This window comes from Asterias amurensis, chromosome 5, assembly GCF_032118995.1.
Source record: "Asterias amurensis chromosome 5, ASM3211899v1".
Taxonomy (NCBI): domain Eukaryota; kingdom Metazoa; phylum Echinodermata; class Asteroidea; order Forcipulatida; family Asteriidae; genus Asterias; species Asterias amurensis.
Window position 1 is genome coordinate 26,000,393 of NC_092652.1, and position 21,906 is coordinate 26,022,298.

The 21,906-nt window shown below is 36.7% G+C and overlaps 1 protein-coding gene across 1 annotated transcript; it reads right to left on the reverse strand.

The window, feature by feature from the left end:
* Positions 1 to 957: 957 nt before the first annotated feature.
* On the reverse strand, positions 958 to 8,581 carry LOC139937509 (uncharacterized). The gene is made up of 2 exons (XM_071932671.1): positions 8,116 to 8,581; positions 958 to 2,692 (listed from the first exon to the last, which is right to left on the reverse strand). Exons 1-2 carry the CDS (start codon positions 8,570 to 8,572, stop codon positions 2,211 to 2,213), a joined length of 939 nt encoding a protein of 312 aa, XP_071788772.1. The 5' UTR covers positions 8,573 to 8,581; the 3' UTR covers positions 958 to 2,210.
* Positions 8,582 to 21,906: the final 13,325 nt, after the last annotated feature.

Here is a 21,906-nt window from a genome sequence, read left to right on the forward strand (position 1 = left end):
AGCTGGCATCAGGGAAGAGGCCGTTCGGAAGACCCAAGCTGCGCTACAAAGACACTTCCAAGTGTGACGTCCAAGTCACTTGCCATCAATACAACCACCTGGGAAGCAGCCACTGCAGACCGATGAGCCCGGAAGCAGGAGGTGCAGAGAGGTATTTCCAAGTTCGAGGAAGACCTGTCGTAACGGGCAGATGAGGGATGACTCCCGAGGAAGGCCCAGCCTCAAGCAGTTAGAACAGCTTCATCTTTCACCTGCAGTTACTGCGGTAGAGACTGCAATACCGGCATTGGATTCTACAGCCACACCACACGCTATTCCCTAGCCGACATCTAACGAACAACTCCGCTGTTCTCAAGGATTGACTGATGCCTACTTCTATTAATACAAAAAGTTTCATTTTTGACCCTATGTGAGACTTTTTTGCAACCTTTCCTGTGAAGTTCCCCATATTCGCTATTCCACATAATTAATCTACCCTATAACCTATATCCGATAAGAATCATTGTGTTTCATTGTGTTTAGTGTTTTCGTGGATAGTATTGTTTATGATATCATGACGAATCCACGGTATCTTATAGATCAGTGCCGCGGTAATTATACCATATTAACACAAAAAGATTAGCATTTTGGCGAAACCACACGACATTAACTTCGTGTGATTTGTGTAGTATTGATGATGATGACGTCATAATTACATCATTATACTCACCATAAAGGATATTTTTTTTTACAAACTAAAACCACCCTAATTGAATTCCTTGACCTTTACAAACATAATTTTGGCATGTAGAAATCCCACCGCATGGCATTTCCTATGCTTTATTACATACAAAGAAGTTATGACGTCATAATGACGTAATTCAAGGTGATGCCATTCTCAGATTTTTTGGAGCATGCCTTTTTTGAAATCTGTGGGTCAAACTGATACTTTGGTGAAAAAATGGTGCTTTTGTCCGCCGTGTCACGATCTTTTCCTTAATCCACCTCACTACATTCCCAAACTTCACGAACAACTTGAGCAGTTACAAAGAAAGAAAATCATGTAACAATAATTATTCACTCTCTTGGAAATGACCCACGTGGTTTATTGTGGACAAATGCAAGATTAGAGTGATTTTAGCCAATATTCGAGGTTCGTTTAAAAACATTCAACACATTAATGATGGATTGAGTCACAACATCATGTGGGACAATAACATAAATCACTTCAGTACTTAATTCCTTGAATTGATACAAAACAATTTTAAGTATGTTGTCAAATGATTACAACATAATGAATAATGAATCAAGTTCACGCAAGTTACCATTGGTTAAAATAGAGGTTGATTAGTGATGCACATTTGGCATGCGCACTGAAGTTAAAGTGCGAAATACCCAAGCCATGTCAAGTCAATGCAATCATAACAGTGGTCAGTTTGTTTATGTTTTGGACGAGTTTATGAAATCTACATCGAACACACACGGACTATATTTTGTTCATGTTTAGCTTTAAAGTTAGTAATATGTAGTTTTATATCAGAATTGTCCACTCAGTCCACTCGAGGCCAAATCAAAGATGTAACTATCTAAAATTGCATGTTTTGGTATAATGTATACAATATATTTGCCAAGTTTCATGTTTTTACCACAAAGTGCACTTATCTGTGTGCCTCGGCGATTATTAACGAACAGTACCCCGAATTCTTTTATGGCTAGCTTTTTATTTCAATGATTCTTGTTGTTGCAAAAGTTGGTAAAAAAAGTCTAAGTGAATAAAGTCGAATCAACATTATAACTGGTACTCTCTGCACTGTGCTGTAATAATGCATTTTGATAACCAATGATGAGACCAATCCAAGTATAGGTAGGCTGGTTCCAAAAAGTCGACTAGTTTAGAGTCCAACCACCGTCGACTAAACAGAGCTGACTAAGGTCGAACTTGGCCATACAAAATACTTACGAAAAAGTTTGTAACTTATTTGAAATAAATAAATAACGCGGTTTTTTTTCTTCTGTCGATTGTTCATGCGTATGTCAAAAGACCAGTGATATAGTTTACGACGCTGTCCACATAAGGTAGATTGGTCTTAACGTTATCATTGCAATTGCCATACGCACACGAAATAGACGACAAAAGTGTTCTTATTTGCATAGAAACGTAACTTGTAAGCCATCATTCTTGTAAAAGCTATCATGTCCATGAATGACCTTTTGGGGTTGCTTCCGTTTTGTCACAAATTTGTGAGTCTAGGTGATGCATTCATTGTTTGTTCCTGCGGGTAGGGAAAACGGTTATATAGTCCTCCCCCTCCATGGTGAAAGTTCCTCCCATCCATGCACTGCGAGGCAGCACCTGCACCGGGGGCGACCACGCCGTTTCCCGGCGGGTAGTTCAGCATCATAGAGGCACCGCTCGCGGCTATGAACCGTGGGCTCCTCTCTGACTGGCGAGCCAGTACCGAGTCTGAGACTTTAATCCCTCTCTCTGCTCGCTCGCTCTCCTTAGCATCTCGTTTGTACTTCATCCGTCTGTTCTGGAACCAGATCTTGATCTGACGTTCCGTCAGGCTGAGGGATCCAGCCATCTCGATTCGACGGGGGCGGCAGAGGTAGCGGTTGAAGTGGAATTCTTTTTCTAATTCGACGAGCTGGGCGCTGGTGAATGCGGTCCGGTTGCGCTTACTGGCTGCTAACTCAAGCTGTTTCTTTTTCTCTGAAAGGAAAATAAATAATTGATTGATTACATCTGACTGATTATCAGTCTAAACTTGTGATATACAGTATCACATTCAGATTTATTTAAATAATACAATCTAAATTCAGTGGACACTTATGTAATAACTCAAAATAATTAATATTATAAATCATTACTTGGTAACGAGTAATGGGGAGCTGTTGATAGTATTAAACATTGTGAGAAACGGCTCCATCTGAAGTAACGTAGTTTTCGAGAAAGAAGTAATTTTCTGCGAATTTGATTTCGAGACCTCAGATTTAAAATTTGAGGTCTCGAAATCAAGCATCTGGAAGCACACAACTTCGCGTGACAAAGTGTTTTTCTTTCATTATTGTCTGGCAACTTCGACGACCAATTGAGCTCAAATTTTCACAGGTTTGTTATTTTATTTATGCATTATGTTGAGATACAGCAAGTGGGAAGACTGGTCTTTGACAATGGCCAATAGTGTCCAGGGTCTTTAAGGAGAGTGTCAACAGTGCCCTGTTGCGTACCAGTTCCAAACATCAGGCCGTTCCACAACTGTCGCTATTTTACAACAAAATAAACGGGTATCCTTTTAAAATTTATTTCACTGTAAACTTTCACGTAAACATTATAACCAATCCAAACCGTTTTTAATTAGTTCAACTCTACTGCTGAAACCTTAAAACACGAAAAATATACCCACACTATTGAATGAAGGTAAATAAAAAGCACAATGTGTAATGCTTAGATAAACGAATTCATCGAAACTGTGATACAAAATGTCAGCGATTATTTCAGTTTATCCGGCTTCGCCATAAAACTTCTAAACTCAATCTAAAAAAAAAAGGATCCGAAAAGTTAATAAAACATTAGTGATTGTTAAATACGAGAGTTTTTGTTTACACTTGTAGTTAATTATTTATTTATTGTTTATTTGAAACCATACATTTCCCCTAAACGATTCTGGGCAGATGATGTTGTTTTCGAAACGAAGAAATTTCGAAAACTTTGACATAATGTCACATACAATGCACAACAAAACATGCTAAATGCAGAACTATTGTTAAGGCGACTGCTGAAGTATACCTTCAAGTTTCCAGGTTTTTAATTAACTACCTCCAACTATTGTAACCTTAACGAAATCTTACAACTTTCTCGAATCAATAAAAACAACTTTTAAATTGAAAGCTAAATTTCAATGTGAAATTGGCAAAAAGTCCGACCAAAAAGTGCACCATGTATCACGCTTGTGAAAGTAAAGGTTGTTGTCAGTCTTTGATGTTAAAGGCAACGTATACCCTATACTTTTGGTTTTTGGGACGATTCTATTGATGTAAATCTGTTGTAAATGTATAGCTGTATACAAACTAACTAGGACTACTTATATGAACATTGTCGCGTTGTTGAGATAAAGCCGAATAACCGGAGCAACTGTTCACGCAGAAATAATAATCCATATAGAAACACACAATCTCAGAAACATTACTGCAGTAACACTTCTCAGATTCAAATTTTGGGGCATTGGGGAGCTAAGTGCTTTCTTATATACCGGCCAGGCTTCAGATTGATGATACCCAAACCTACATCCGTATGGACTGTAAAAGGGGTAACCCTGTTTCAGCCCTTGGGAGTAAGTGGCAACGGCCGGCCTCTAGAAAAAAAATCGTAGCCCACACCTTGTGAAGTGGCATTCAGGCCTTTTGTTTCTGGCGACGAATTGCATAAAAAAAAAATACAACATAAAAAAAAGAAAACAAAGAAGAAGATATTATTTCCCATAACAACATTACCTCGAAGTGAAATCTTTCTAAAAATCCTATTTACATTGAAAGTTGCTGTATTTCTCAGATTTTAACCATTGATTTTTGTTTTACGTTATTTAAAACTAAGAGTGATTACCACACGTAAGCATTTCCTTCAAGGACACTGTTCGCGTTGTCTCCATTGGCTTTTGTTCGAATTAACTCACAAACTATTATTAATCAAGGGATCCCCCTTATTCTTCCATAGGAAAACCAAAAACAAAAAACGATGCAGGCCCTATCGAATTATTTCATGAAACCGACCAACGTATTTTTGACAGGGCCACATACAAGACAAACTTTACTTTGGCAATGAAGTTCACATTTCACGTATCCTAGTTGGATGTTGCCAATTTAGTTTTTTGCGTCAGCGTATCTATTGTTTGCTTGTTTTCAATCTCTATAAAGTAATTACACGAAACAGGTTTTGTTTTGCTTTGTTTTATTTATGAAGGTCCGTTTCCCGATGAACATCTCATGTTGAAAAGGGAACACGAGCTAGGGCAATGACTCATGATCTAATTAGTTTGTGTTTTTAAGTTTTCAAGATTTTTTTTTTTTTTTTAAATTCATTTTAATGACAAGTTTTATAATAAACATATTAATACATTATTTAATTTGCAGCGATACGCCGCGTTTTAATAATATCACTCGCCTTTTATGCCTAAACAAAACAAAAACAAATGACCCCGTTACATACGTTAATGAAAATTAAATGATCAAAAAATAAACTAAGTAAGTAAATAAATCAATATATTATTAGTTCTGCACCTTAATCATTCGATTAACATGGTCCAAAGACGGTTTGATCACTCTTCAAATATTTATTGCGACTACACATAACATTGCAAATAATATTGATCAAAATCTGGTAAAACTGACCAATATTGTTTCCCTCGAAGCTGGCGTGTCACTACCAGTATCAGCAGATGACATTTTTATTTTATTTTTTATTTTATTTTTATTATATATAATATAAAGTATTTATCGAAATCAAGTTCTCCACAGATGTACATTTCCAGTAAATTTAGCCAGTTGAAATCAATACGATAATCAATATTAATTTATTTTACAAAAATTACAATTCAAAAACAAAACAAAAACGTTATTCTCATTCATTTCGATTATTGTGACCAGTTTTGAATATAACTAATGTGTATGTTCCCTCCTGCTTTGTTTTTGAAACTACACTGACCGGACTTGAAGTAATGTAATACTTTTGCATTTATGCAAATGTTCAATTTTATGAGTTTGTGTGTGCTGGGCATGCCACGGAATTTGAACTTTGTTATCATACACGAACCCCTTTGATAACGACACATCAACACTCGAGTGAAATTTGACTTAAAAAGTGCTGACAAAAATTACACAAAGAACTCATGCAAACTCTTGCAATTACGCAGGCAAGATATGCTAGCTAAAACCCGACTCAGTAACTTGCCGTTTTAGTTTTATTGTAAGCACTAGACTTTATTCAAACACATTTTGTCTGTGAAGCAACGTGTGCTTACCAGACAGACATTGTGGGTGGGTTTTAGGTAGGAACTGTCAGTAACTTGTAGAGTGTTTTGCCATTATAGGATGCCCACAAAGTTTTCAAATACAACATAAATTGGGTCATTTATAACGACACATGGGGGAAGCCAACGTTTCATCTATACTCATTATTGGTGGTTTCAGTTCCGTGTAATGTTATAACATCCAATAAGTATATGTATTAATTTTAATGATAAATGTTTATATAAACTTTAATTTTAAATGCTATATAACACGACGGATCTTTAACTTCATTCAACTGTTCGTTAAAAAATTATTTCTCTGGCTGAGTTTTGAGCAATCTCTTTAAGAATGGTAATAATGTTGTCTGGCGATCAGATATTCACAAGAATGTGCGGGTATCAAGAAATGTTTAGCGGTTGGGAAGTGTACTGAAGTTACTCTAAGATGTGGCCACAACCAAGGATAATATTCCCTCTTCAGTACTCCATTTGCTATGTTCGTGAAAAGCTGAATTGTATGTTTATAAATGTCATTGTCGAACATGATAACTCTAACACCTCAGTTATTTAGTCGACACGACAAGTTAGGAATACATATCGAATATCCTACGTTCCATGGAGGATATGTACCTTCGGCATTTACTCAACAAATTAATGACCGTAAAGATCACTCGTTAAAGGCAGTGGACACTATTGGTAATTACCCAAAATAATTATTAGCATAAAACCTTTCTTGGTAATGAGTAATGGGGAGAGTTTGATGGTATAAAACATCGTGAGAAACGGCTCCCTCTGAAGTGACAAGTATTTTTCCACGAATTTGATTTCGAGACCTCAAGTTTAGAATCTGAGGTCTCGAAATCAACCATGTAAAAGCACACAACTTCGTGTGACAAGGGTGTTTTTTTCTTTCATTATTATCCCGCAACTTCGACGACCGATTGAGCTCAAATTTTCATGGGTTTGTTATTTTATGTATATGTTGAACAGAGTGAGAAAACTGGTCTTTGACAATTACCAATAGTGTCTACTGTCTTTAAAGAGCACTGATGAGTTGATAAAAGAAACACATTCCTGCGAAATATTGTTGCTTTAGAGAAAGATGAATTGTTTCACCCACAACTTAAATACGAGAAGGACTTCATGTTTGAAGCCTTTCCCAGGCATCCTGAGGCACACAGTTCTACACAACAAGGGCATTTTTCTTTTAATTATTTTGTTGCAAAGGTCCACAGGTTCCGTTATTATGTTACACGAAGGGATATATACTGGTCTTTGAAAATTACCAAGAGTGTTCCTGCCTTTAAATCTTAGGAAAGGTATTTGCTGACAGTTTTTAGCAGTTTAAAGCTTTCAAATCTTGAAACAAATCTTTAAAAAAAAAAGTTAACACAAGTACACGAAACAAATTGCGAATAGTAACACAAGGAATACCAATTTCAGGCAACACAAGAGAGGACTGGTTACCGATTACAATCATTTTAATACGTTTATTTTTCTTTCTCAAAACTAATGTTGAAATAATTTTGCTGTTTCTGTACGAAATTCATTCAAACGATTTCAAGCTTCACACAATGCACAGATACATAATAAATGCACAACTATTTTTACATAACTTATTCTGTGACATTGAAACTAACTTATTTGGATTTTAGTTTAGTGTACTAATAACTACTAGTGGTCTAGTGTGTTTCATGCCCTATTTAATGAAAGCGTAGGTTGGCTTAGTTTGAATACACAGTTGTAAGATTGTTTACGAGTTGCAATTCTCTAGTTTTCATGGCCCGATTTCAGCTGGAAGAATTTAGTTTTTATGACGCTTTTGTCTCAGAACGAAATTTAACATAATTTTGGTCAAAATCATTCAAACAATGCACAGTAAATAATAATTAATGCAAAATTATTTTTACACAATTTATGAACGTGCGATTTATTTTGTGATACTGACAATAACTTATTTGGATTTTAGTTTAGTACTAATTACTACTGGCGGTGATGTGTGTTTCATGCCATATTTAATGAAAGCTTAGCTCTCTCTAACATTCTCGAATCTCAAAAAGAAGAATATGCTATTTCATATTTAGATCACTCTTTTTGATCTTGAAATGTATTTGTTGTATTGCTTTCTTACCGCTTGCAGAAATGATCTTATGCTTGCTGTTCTGTCGCGATTCAGTCATCCATGGGTAGATCTTCTTCGACGTCGTTCCCCCAGCCGTCCGTAACCTTTCCCCGGTGTTCAACCCATCCTCGTCCCCCTCCTCGTCGGCCGAGTCAGAGCTGCCGTTAGACGGGGGTCTATTTCCCGTAGCTGCCGCTTCGCAAAGGATGTTCCCGTAACAACCTTGCTCCCCGACCGGTGCGGTGAGGCACTGGACAGACACGGGGTCGGTCTCGATGGGATGGTAGGCCCCACCACCTCCTCCTCCCGGTGCGGTGTTATAATACATGTTGTAGTATCGTGGGCTGTGGGCATAGCCGTATCCATTGCCGCCCGAAGAAGAGCCGCGGCAGGCCGCGGACTCCGAGACTGTGCTATGGTAGAACTCGCCCGTGCTGTCAAAATAAGGGCTGTGCATCGCGCTCATCGCCCTGGAGAAAATTTATGTCCCTCCGACAGACTCCTGACATAATTATTGAGCAGACTGTCTTCGCCGATAGGGGTCACGTGATATAGGTCTGTCACCAATGAAGTGGAGGGCAGTTTGACAGCAGGCATTTAGTCGGGGATTCTTTTCGGCACTGATGTTGCAACATGAGTTTTGCTGAGGAGGTCCAGATTTCGTCCAAACAAAGATTCTCTTTATTATGCCACACGGAGGCTGGACTACCCCCCCCTTCCCTTCTGCAAAATTAAGTGTTGTAGAAAGTCATGGCTATGTTTGGATTTATGTGATCTTCACGGTTTGTAGATGAGTGAAATTGTTTGGGTTAAGTAATAAAAAATGTTGATTCCCTCTTAAGGTCATACTACCCCGTGAGGTCAAGTGCGACAGGTCGGTGGTAGGGAGCTACACGGTTAGTACTGAACTGTGTTTAGCAGTCAGGTGTTTACAACCCCTCAAAAACAAAAAATCTACGAACTCATTGTTCGGATTAAACTATAAGTAGTAATAAACTTACAGGTCGAACCATCGTATAATTCTCTTTTGAGCGAGTTTTGGCTCTGACAAAGCCGGTTTGGTCTCAACGTTTTGAATAACAACATAGGGAATTCTTGTTCCTTGTCGATGTGTCTTGGTTCTTCTTAAGTTACACTGGCTGTAAAGTCAAGAGCTCATTATTGTTCGACCGGTCGATCAAGGTCTGTGTGACTGCAGAGCTTTAACCAATAAGCGCAACTCTGGAGGATTGGAACCACATCCCCTCAAGTGTCCATCATAACAATGATATATTTGGTTGTTCTTATATAAGGAAGAAGATGGTAATGGAGGTGCGGAAATGCGTGTTGGAAGCAAACCAATGCCAAGACAATCCAATTGCAGGTCAATGAAACAAAAGAAAGACCACAGTGTTAACATTAACAAAACAAATTACTGACGCTAATGCCAAGTATACAAATATACCGTTGATTGTCCGGGTTTTTCCATAAAGAGGAGGATGAGGGACTTTTTAATTTTTACTTTTTTATTTGTTTCAAAGGTATCCGCCAAGCATTTTTGTTTTAAACTGGCTACAAATTCTTTACTTTAAGGTCACCACCTACTTTTTGTAGTTACAAGTTCTTAAAAGAGTAGTAAGTTTTCTGAGAAATACACAGACAATTTATCAAATAATGTATATAAAAAATAAAAAAAATAAAAAAAAGGACGGCCTTCAAAAAGGATGAAGGAGGGGACGATCGACTTTGATATTTTTTTTTTGCCTAACTATCTAGTTTAAAAACAACTTACCCTCGGTAATAGTTTACATCTTTAATTAATTTGGATAAGACTGTATAAGAGCACGTAACGGGAGGACTTGCGTAAAAAAAAACAGGTATCATATTTCAGAATGAGGAGACAAATAGTTAGCAAATGGTTGACCCATTAAAGACACTGGACACTATTGGTAATTGTCAAAGACCAGTCTTCTCAGTTGGTGTATCTCAACATATGCATAAAATAACAACCCTGTGAAAATTTGAGCTCAATCGGTCTTCGAAGTTGCGAGATATTAATGAAGTTGTGTGCTTTCAGATGCTTGATTTCGAGACCTCAAATTCTAAATCTGAGGTCTCGAAATCAAATTCGTGGAAAATTACTTCTTTCTCTAAAACTACGTCACTTCAGAGGGAGCTGTTTCTCACAATGTTTTATACCATCAACCTCTCCCCATTACTCGTAACCAAGAAAGGTTTTATGCTTACAAGTATGTTGAGTAATTACCAATAGTGTCCACTGCCTTTAAAACAAAATCCTAACCTACCGGGATTGTCATATTTTTCTGTTTAATACATGGATGTTTCAAATAGACTCAACGTTGATAAGCATTAAGGCAATGTCTGCCGACTAGAACCCCCCCCCCAAAAAAAAAAAAAAAAAAAAAAAAAAAAAAATCTACCTTTCCCAGCCAACAGTTTCCCCAAATACTTAAAGGTAAAGGAAATGTGCCTAACCAAATATCGTGGCGTATACATTTTTAGTTTACTGATTAATCCGACACCCGTCAAGAGTGTCAGGAAGCGACTAATTTGAAATATAAACTTAGAATATATGAACGAGTCAGCACTAACAAGTATAATTGATCGGTTTTTGGTTCACGGCGGAAGTTCAAGTTTTCAATTTGCTGGTTTTTAAAATAACATTGGCTTTCTTCTAATGTAAAACGGGGAAACTATTACGAAAGACGTCGTAATTGACGTTGGAAGTTTTGTGTTTAAATTTGAATTTTGTTAATGTTTTTTATTATTCTTTTTAGGAGCTGTGTTTTTGTTGAATATCCAATAGTAGGCCTATGCACATTTTAAAAGGTTGCTTAATCCGCTTCACAAAAAAAAGAGAGATTGTATATGAATAAATATTTTGTATGCAAAAGGTGTCAATTATGTGGTTGAACACAGACGATATGTATCGAGCTAGATATGAGCCACAGACCTCTGGTATAACGTACCGGCGCATTACCAACTGAGCTATGACGTCAGCGAAACGGTGTCTACTTCGATCTTCAAGCGGTCTCTCAAAACGTTTTGGTTTCCCCAATGAGAGCCTCTAGTATTTTTCTTTTGTTTTGTTTTTTTTACTTGTTTTTTACTCGTTTTTCTTGTGAGGCGTTTTGTAATTGTAGAGCGCCATAGAAATGTTTATTATTATTGTTATTATTATTATTAGTAGTAGTAGCAGTAGTAGTATCTAGCCCTATGTTGGTGGTCTCCCTATTATTTTGTCAATATTCGTTGGGGATGCCAGTCAAAAGCAATAACTGCCGTTTATAGCCAGGGATCGCACCCAAGTTCATGAAACAATCTGAGAAGTGGCAGCAAGGAATCACCTTTTGTAGGGGGATGAAAATATACTTCAAACTCTTTCAATAATTATTTAAATTCCAATTTGTTTTGTAATATTCAGAAAGTTGTATCAATATCTCTTGGGAAAAAGATAGCGATCATAATTTATTAATTAATTATTTGTTCGTCCGGAATGTTGTAGACCAATTTTTATTTTAGTGTTATTATTGAATCAAACAATTCAGTGGTGAAACACGATCTGGAAAAAGTAAGGCTATATTTATTTGTTATTAATATTTACGAGTTACATGCTGTCTAATAAAGTTATTATTGCTTAATATAATTTTTGACAAACAAACTGAACCAACTTAATTTCTGCTGCTAAATATTACACTCAGAAATATTCGACTTGCACTGATAATTTATTGACAATAATTTTCTCCCTGGAAAAGTTTAGAGCAGGACCGGCAAGACGTATTTACAGTGGTCAACAAAATAACAAAACGAAACTCGTTATCTCTAAATGTATCATGACCATAATTGGAAAAGGACTTGCCTCAGATGCTTAACCAAACAATGTTTTTATAAATTGCATCAACACACAGTAATTCTTTCAGTTAGATTTCACATTTAATATGTCCCAAGTCCTTTGACAACAATCTGGCAGTTGCAGGCCATTTTCCATCTCCTAATCCATTCGTTCGGAACATCAAAAAAACAGTCCTGACTCCACGGAGAATAGACAAATTCGACTCCGAGGTCCCTGGCGAGTCGGGTTTGTCAGCGGTGAACTGCGGGTACATCCGTCAGTGCCAACCCGCGTCTGGAGTCGATCTTGCGCGGCTCGCATCTTAAAACCTGATCAGGAATTCGGTCTCAGTTTCTTGACACTCGTATCATTGTAATTTATGCTTCATGTCTGGGGATCCCCTAAACCGTCTTATACCGAAACATCTATGGACACATAATAAAAGCTAGAGATAAGCGATCTCAGACTTTTGCCACAACTTTCTATAGTTTTTTTAATGACAACTTGTTGCAGTGTTTTTAAAATGAGAAACTTGCCATTGAATTAGGCGGCAAATAGTTGTTCAATATAGAACAGCATCCGATACATGGAACAAACCTTATCAGTAAAGGTTCGAATCATAATATGCAAGGCAATGATTGTTGACCGATTTCACCATCACAATTTTAAATCACAAATAGATACTTGTACAAATTGATAATCGATAAAGTTACAAGCTTTGAACGAATGCTGACCTTTGACCGAATGAAATATTTCGTAAATTTAACCTCGACGGTTTGTTTTCCATAACCACATAACTTCGAAATAAAACGATTCTCTAAATGCTTTTTACGATCGAAAGCTGCATGTCTAAACAAAATCATCATCCAGTAACATTTCATCATCAGTAACATTTATTTCAGTGCTGTACAAAAATGCACAAATAAGTTTGTATTGTCATAAATTTGAAGAGTGATTATCAAATGTATACCCAACATTTCACTTCTTTCTTGTTTCAAGTTCATCGAAGATAATTCTGACCTCCTTCCAGTCTGTACAAGCCTATAACCCGAACAAGTGACCCCAGTCCATACCCATTAGTTTCATAACCCCCACGGCAATGTTAGCGATTCACCCAATGACGTACACATAATGGATCGGTGTATTCATTAACCAAAGTTACCTAAGAATTTCCGGGGTCCCTTTTCAACGGACGTCCGCAATTTAACAGACCAATAACGCGCACTTATACTATCACATAACGCTTAATAAAATGATTACAGGTAAAATTGGTTCTCTTTATCCCAGAGGGCTTTGTTCGAATCCCACCGGGGTGATAAACCAATACACAACCATGTTTGCTCCTCCCTAAGCTAATCTGAACCGTATTTCTTAGAACTGATGGTTGTTATTTTAAAGTCCCCTCTTCCACATTGATTTACCTTCGATGCTCTCCTCGACCTGAAAATATTTGTCATGTAAGGTTCTTTTCATGTAAAGTCCCCTGTTTTTTTGTTGGTTCTTTTTAAGATCAACTTTCCTCTCTATTATTAGACTCAGCAGCACCATCACTTTTACATTAAATCTTTGCCCTGAAAAATAATCATTTATTCTGCAGTAAAAACAAAAATGAGATCATTTTGTTTCAAAAGGTTGTTGTAATTTGTTAATGTTTAAGTAGTTGTTCTTTAAATTGATTACTAGTGCTGCTAAAAAGTTATAAATAACTTATAACATATACCACTCCAGACTTAAAATGAATGGCAATACAAACTTTTGGTTAGAAGTCTACATCAGCAATCGATAGACATAGAGCAGTTTTAAACTTTGAAGTTATGCAAACAGAAACGGTATCATTTATGCACCAACCTTTGAATATGAGAAGCGCTACTGTCGGTAACGCTTCTCAGATTTTATTCCTACGTGGACATACTCGCTCCGGAATGTTCGCCATATCTCCCCCCCCCAAAAAAAAACGTGACCACGGAAATGACATTTTCACAGGTTAGTTTGATTGTATCATTTACATTAATATAGGAAAACACATGAACGGTTGTCAAGTCCTGTCACACTATGTATTTCTTCGTACATGACTGACAGAAGAAACTTATCTTTGACCAGTCAACTTGCACCCCCCTAACCCTGCCCCGCCCCATCCATTACAATGTAACAAAATATTCGCTAACAGATAAATAATAGTCTGGGGCCTCTTGCAATAATAACATCATGGTGTTGTACGTCTGGGTACAATGGACCAAGCAAAGATAACCACAACACGAAAACAAGTTCACTGAAAGTCCCGTGATCGAATTGGTTATTATTGCGGATTTTTTTTTTTTTTTCATTTTCATTTGAACAACTCCCCAATAAATCAAGACTCAACTATGTCCGAACCGTCTCCACAGTCCCCAGACACGACTTGTTCTCTCAAATTTGTGCCAGGAACACTATAACTAACCTCAAATAACCCATTTCTATGGTAACCATGTAACTGCTCCCTTATGCATGACCCTTAAAAACCTCTATAAAAAAACGGTTGAATCAATTTCGTTTAGAAATGCTACGTTCCTGTTATGTCCAATATACAATATGTTTCGAATAGCATAAAAGTACCGAGCATCAAGTTATAATTCAAAATGACATATATGACATCACTTTGATCAGCTTAAAGGGGCCTGCGTAACTGCAATGTCGTAAATCTATGCTTAGCAGGAAGTGGGTAAACTTAACCCAATATTAAAACTAGCGCGGATTATTCTTTACTAGTGTCTTATAAATAGATTCAACAGGATCTGCCCGCATGAGTTAAAAACCTTGGAGGAGGTTTGAGCTCATTGCAAAATATTATTGAAAGTGGTAAATGCCACATTGAAAACAAGTAGCAGTTTCAAAATAAAGTTGGTTTAATGTAATTGCAATAGGTCTTGATTTACTGATTTGTTTTTCTTCTGAAATAATTATAAACAACGGTAGGGTGAAACAATTAACACTGCGTACTCTTTGGAGCTGTGTGCTGGAAAATGTTGTTCGCCCCCCAAAAAACCAACAACAACAACAACAAAAACAACAGATTAACAGAGAATAAACAAAATTTACTACAAAAATTAACAGATCAACTGCTCACAGCAGAACAAACCAAATATGGGCATAACAAAATCTTAAAACATTTTCAACCTCAGAACTCAGCAGATTTACAAAATTCACATCTTCCGAAACTTCATCAAATTTTGCGGTTAGCATTCAATAACATCAGGTTAATCTCACCTTTATTTATCCTACATCACTTTTCATGGGGGGGGGGGGGGGGTTAGCGCCAACCAGCCGCAGTTTCCATCAGGTATCACGTCCTTTTCTCACAAAGCAGCCACTCTCCCCCGACCTCACGTAGCCTCATCATACACACTTGACGTTTCTCCCTGTTTTAAGAACACAACGGGAAATTCAAGAGGACAACATTATTGTAAATCACTCGGACGACTTCCCGTTCGGCTCGGGCCAGCTGAGGCAACATCGAACACAAGAAATTCTTACAAGATGTGACCAGCACGAAAGAAGGAAACAACGTCTCAAAGAGTCTTCAAAAGCGTCTTGCCCTGTCTCTCTTTTTGTTTTCTCCCAGCCTCAATTTGTAGGGACTTTATAAAGCTGTCAACTAACCCCTTGACCCACTTTTTAGAGTTGGCTGAGCATTGAAAATGTTCGTGTTTCGAAGACGAAGCTTGATAATTAAATTACCTATTGTTTTTTAGTGGCAATTAAACTGTCCGTAAACGACTGTGTTTGTTTTAGCGCTGAGCAGTGTGGACCTGCAAAACAAAGTAAGTCCACATAATGTAGATACTTGAAACACTATGTGGACTACATGCGTTCGCACATTTTTCTCGTTCCTTTTCCCCCAAAAACTTAAAGTAAATGAACACGTTTGGTATTATTGTCAAAGACCAGTATTCTCACTTGGTGTATCCAAACATAATGTACAAGTTAACAAATCAGTGAAAAAATGTGGCTCAACTGGTCATCAAAGTTGCAAGAAAATAATCTAAAGAACAAATCACCATTGACAGGATAAAATGGCGACAAGAACTTACATCAAAACACTAATAGTTAAAACACAAGTTACACTCTGGACCTGACCCCCCCCCCCTTTATTTCAGATAAAGTGTCGAGTTCCTTTAAAGGCAGTGGACACTGTTGGTAGTTACTCAAAATAATGATGAGCATAAAACCTTACTTGATAACGAGTAATGGGGAGAGGTTGATAGTATAAAACATTGTGAGAAACGGCTCCCTCTGAAGTGACATAGTTTTCGAGAAAGAAGTAATTTTCCACGAATTTGATTTCAAGACCTCAGATTTAGAACTTGAGGTCTCGAAATCAACCATCTAAACGCACACAACTTCGTGTGACAAGGGTGTTTTTTTCTTAATAATAATAATATTAATAATAATAATAATAATAATAATAATAATAATAATAATAATAATAATAATAATAATAATAATAATAATAATAATAATAATAATAATAATAATAATAATAATAATAATAATAATAATAATAATAATAATAATAATAATAATAATAATAATAATAATAATAATAATAATAATAATAATAATAATAATAATAATAATAATAATAATAATAATAATAATAATAATAATAATAATAATAATAATAATACTAATAATAATAATAATAATAATAATAATAATAATAATAATAATAATTACCAATAGTGTCGAGTTCTCTTAATAGTTTCCCGTGGACATTGTACATAAATACTTCCCGTAAGGAGACCCTTTTGGCGAGAAAGAAATTAATACATATGACTTATTACACATAATTATGACTTATTACAAGTCAAAGTTATTACGTGTACACAAAATCATGAGGAATAATGAGACAATTGGCACAAGTGAAGACTAATACTTGTTCGTAATGATGAGTTTTGGCTTTTTCGAGGCACTGAAAAAAACATATTTGAAAAAAAAAAAAAACACTAAAATTACCTGCTGATAATGTACGAATTCAATACTTACTTTATAAACCTTAACATTGGAACTAATAAAACACCATACTAAATAAGATTACTAACATAAATATCAGGTATTCTTGGTATACAAAATTGGTGTGAGACTGGTTTCCCTCATAGCCTCATTTCGGTTATGGTGATAACGAACAAACCACAAACAAAATGGTCCGCCTACATCATGGCTAAAATACCCCAAAACCCATACAAATACTCTTTCGCCAAACAATGGTCAACCGTACGTGAAACAAAGTTCCACTGCCAATTTTGCATTATTTATTATTAGTAGAGAAGTGGTGCAAAATACAGCAATTTGTTTCGACCTAGCGTGGTGAACTTGGACCTTTGCTGTCAGTGTGTCTCAAAAAGAAAAAAGAAAAAAAAAAAGACTGGGCTATAAAATCAAAATACAAAGCTATAACGAGTTCTTTGTAGGTGGGTCTATAAAGTTAATTCATTGTAATTCGAGGTAACACAAAATGAAAAGCAATAAACTGCTCTCGTTTGTCGATTATTCCACATGAAGGATAGAACGCCTGGAGCTGCTAGCCCCACATGCTATTTCATTTCAAGATCTCTTGGGCTCCATCTTAATCCAGTGTTTCTTAATGCCAACTTAACCCCTTGACTGAGTCTATTCAAGAGACTCAAACGGTTTAGCAGACGCGCGTAGGACCATGACCGGATTGTTGTGAGTCTACCCCTACCGTTCAATTCGTCAAATCGCCCCGGGATGTCAGCGAGTAGCGACGGGGTCGGGCCCCCGGTGGGTCCGGTTGCGAAGTCTCATCGGGGTTATGGACTGCGATACCGAGACAACAACCTCAATGCTGTGTGTTCCGAGTCCATGTCCAGTGGTTTAGCTTAAAAATAAGTCCCAAAGGTAGATGTTGACAATTACACAAGATGGTTAGAAAACAACGAATTTTATCCGATGTGAGTTGAAAGGAATTTCTTGTTGTTTGATTTACTGATTGCTAATTGGGTGTGGGGTAAGTAGGTCTCTGACTTCGTGGGTTCAAGACATACTGGTTTACGAAGGCAGTAACAATCTATAAACGTACTTCTAACATAGACATTGGAACATGTAAATTGTAGATAATTTCGATTGTGGTAAACTATGACAAGAAATTGGACTTCAACTTGAATTTTGATTCATTTTGTATTTAGAAAAAGAAAGTCTGACAAGAACCATTTCGTTATGCGCTATAACCGTCTTTCCCAACTGATAGGTTTTGAGTCATTGGAAGGAACTGAAGTTCAAATTGTATAAACAGACAAGTTTGTTCATTCCTTTAACATCTGTTATTTGTTTTTACCAACAACCGTGTGGATTGTTCACAAGAGAACATTTTAAATTTAGGACAACTATTGTAACACAGGTATGTTCGGTAATGTTTGTATTGATACAGCGCCTGTTCATTGTTTATGAATGTTGTAATAGTCTAACATAATATTTTCCTGTGAATGTTTGCAATCATTGGCTAACAAAAAGTACCCATTCTACTTAAATTCCTTCATTGCGACCTATGACCGTCACATCGTCGTCCCAACACCAACCCCGAACTTCAGTATTTGACTTCATGCAAAATAAAACATCGCAGTGTTATCCTCGGCTATGACATGACACTCCTTTATGGTGTGCTTTTTGGACACACTCGAACATTCCATACAGGCCATCCCCCAACTCGTACCACCCAAAATTACGTAAATGTTGAGAAAATCAAGCACAGGGATAAGCTGCATTGCCATGAAAACGGGATGGAAGTGTAAAAAGAGGGCGAAAAGGGACATGATTTATTCACATCCATACATGCCTCTGAAACTTTGAAAAAAAAAAAAAAAAAAAAAAAAAATCCTGAAATTCACCCATACATTTTCTTGTTTTTCCGAGTATGGATATGTTTTCATTAAAGGGCCACGCTGCACCCCACCAATCCACCACCCACACAGCAGTCCCTTCCTTCATATCCCCTGGAAAGGCCGTGAAAAACACTGAAGTACAAATAGTTGTCCTCAGCAGATGACATCACCGGTTCATTGAGGGTATAGTTTAGTTGATATAGGCATAGCTTTATTGCTAAATACAAATTAGTGTGTTTATATGGTTACAGACAGTGGACACTATGGGTAATTGTCAAAGACCAGTCTTCTCACTTAGTGTATCTCAACATTATACATGTAGGCCTACATAAAATAACAGACCTGTGAAAATTTGAGCTAAATTGGTCGTCGAAGCTGCGAGATAACAATAAAAGACAAAACACCGTTGTCACACGAAGTTGTGTGCTTTCAGATGCTTGATTTCGAGACCTCAAATTCTAAATCTGAGGTCTCGAAATCAAATTCGTAGAAAATTATTTTACTTCAGAGGGAGCCATTTCTCACAGTGTTTTATACTATCAACGGTTCCCCAATACTCGTTACCGAATAAAGTTTTATGCTCATAATTATTTTAGACACCCTTTCCTCTGCCTGTGGCACGTGGATCTTTATCAGACCGTGTATGCTAAACTTTGATGTACTTTTTTGCACAGGTCTGATGCACAATTCCATACCTGTATTTTATAACTATACACCACTCGGAGCTTGAGCACAGACGTTGATGAACACTCAGTCGTTATTATTATTTTGAGATACAGGTTTGTCTGTGTACAAACCACCAAAACTACTCTTCTGCCAGGAATTGCACACGTATAATTGTTGATAATTTACTACAGTTTTTAAAACAGTATATTTATGTTTCTGGTATAAATGACTAACCGTTTGTGTGTACAAGCGCATAACTTATCCTTTGTTATAAAGCATACATACATACATACATGCATACATGCATACATGTGAACTTACTTGAAGTCGTACTCAGACAACCAGCGGAGATCCTGGTGTATTTCGCTACACACACCCAACAAAGCAGACTGTGTCTACGCCGTGATGGTGCATGCATCGGCATCTCCCGCAATTTGCCTTCCAGCCACGGAGGAAGGGCATTTCCTTCATCCAAGTGACAACCAAGGGGCTTTGGATGCCATGCTTCCATCTTTGACATAGTCGTGGTAACAAAATTAACACTTCGGAGATGAAGAATAAGACAAAGACAAACTACTTGAAGGTCTATTTCCACCCACAACATAACCACATATTTCTCATGGTTCTCAAACTGTTGACCATTATTCGACGAAAAATCTTTGACATGGTCGTGGTAACAAAATGAACACTTCGGAGATGAAGAATTAAATACAACGACATACTACGTGTAAATTGTATTTCCCTCCACAACCTAAAGACGTTTCTCGGGCCTTAGGGGTTGTGAGTGAACCATACACGCAGAAAAAAAGACTGAAAACAAAACAAGGATATTAACTTTATCAGCGTGTTTTCTGTATGATTAATGGGGCACGACTGAGCCTCCGTGCCTTTTTATGGCGAATGTGATCTGTATCCTTGGAAGGAGGATTTATTCAAGTTAAAACTAAAGACCACGAACTGAACACTCTGTCATCTTGGACTGTTAAGACTAATGACCGGTAGAGTGAGATAAACCGCGAGTATAGGACTCGTGCCTCGTGTGTCGTGAAGAGAGACATAGTGTGTGCTAAATGGTGCACAATTCATATCAATAAAATAACTACCTTAACATTAAATACACTGGACACTGTTGGTAACTGTCAAAGACCAATCTTCTCATTTGGTTTATCTCAACATATGCATACAGTAAAATAACTGTGAAAACTTGAGCTGATTTGGTCGTCGAAATTGCAAGATAATAATGTAAGAACAAAACACCCTTGTCACACGAAGTTATGCTTTCAGATGCTTTCAGATGCTTGATTTTGAGACCTCAAAAATTCTAAATCTGAGGTCAAGAAATCAAGTTTTTGGAAAATTACTTCTTTCTTGAAAACTATGTTACTTCGGAGGGAGCTGTTTTCCACAATGTTTTATACTATCAACCTCTCCAAACTCGTAATCAAGAAAGGTTTTATGCTAATCATTATTTTGAGTAATTACCAATAGTGTCCAGTGCATTTAACGTACTAAATACTGGCTTCTAGTCAAGAAAATACTATTACAAGGAACCCACTGTTTATTTCAATCCGTAATAGTTTTAGATATACTAAGAAACTAACCTGTGAATATTTCATTTCATTTTTTTTTTTTTTTTTTTTTTGATATCTCCGACAATCCGTTATATTCTGCAATTTGATTACACAATATGAGAAACGTTACTGTCATTAACGCTTCTCGTATTCACATTGTTGCGAACAAGAAACATGATTTATGTTTCCAAAGACGCAGTATTTCGAAGTGAAATGTGTCTCAAAATGCGTTGTATTATCCAGAGCTGTTAAGTATGCCTCTTATAACAAAGTAAAGTTTGTAATGGCATTAATATTGCGATTACCAAACGTTTATAGCCCACTTAAAGGCAGTGGACACTATTGGTAATTGCTCAAAATAATTATCATCATATAACCTTTCTTGATTACCAGTAATGGGGAGAGGTTGATAGTATAAAACAATGTGAGAAACAGCTCCCTCTGAAGTGGTGTAGTTTTCGAGAAAGAAGTAATTTTCCACAAAATTGATTTCGAGACCTCAAGTTTATAATTTGAGGTCTCGAAATCAACCATCAGAAAGCACACAACTTCGTATGACGAGGGTGTTTTTTTCTTTCATTATTATCTCGCAACTTCGATGACCGATTGGGCTAAAATTTCCACAGGTTTGTTATTTTATGCATATGTTGAGGTACACCAATTGAGAAGACTATGTCTTTGACAATTACCAACAGTGTCCACTGTCTTTAAAGTAACAATTGATAGTTTAAAGATAATACAATTTTTTTGTAATAATATTTGGTCAGATAATGTGCCAACATTGTAACAAGGAAACAACCAATATTTGGACCCGTTCTCATTGTTTAAATAGAGGCGACACACTGAATGAAAACCA

What these genes read in the sequence shown, in the direction of transcription:
- LOC139937509 (XM_071932671.1), bottom strand. Translation starts at nt 8,572, where the DNA reads ATGAGCGCGATGCACAGCCCTTATTTTGACAGCACGGGCGAGTTCTAC. An exon ending in TAAGATCATTTCTGCAAGCG is followed by an intron (nt 2,693 to 8,115) that starts GTAAGAAAGCAA and finishes TTTTCCTTTCAG; the next exon opens with AGAAAAAGAAACAGCTTGAG.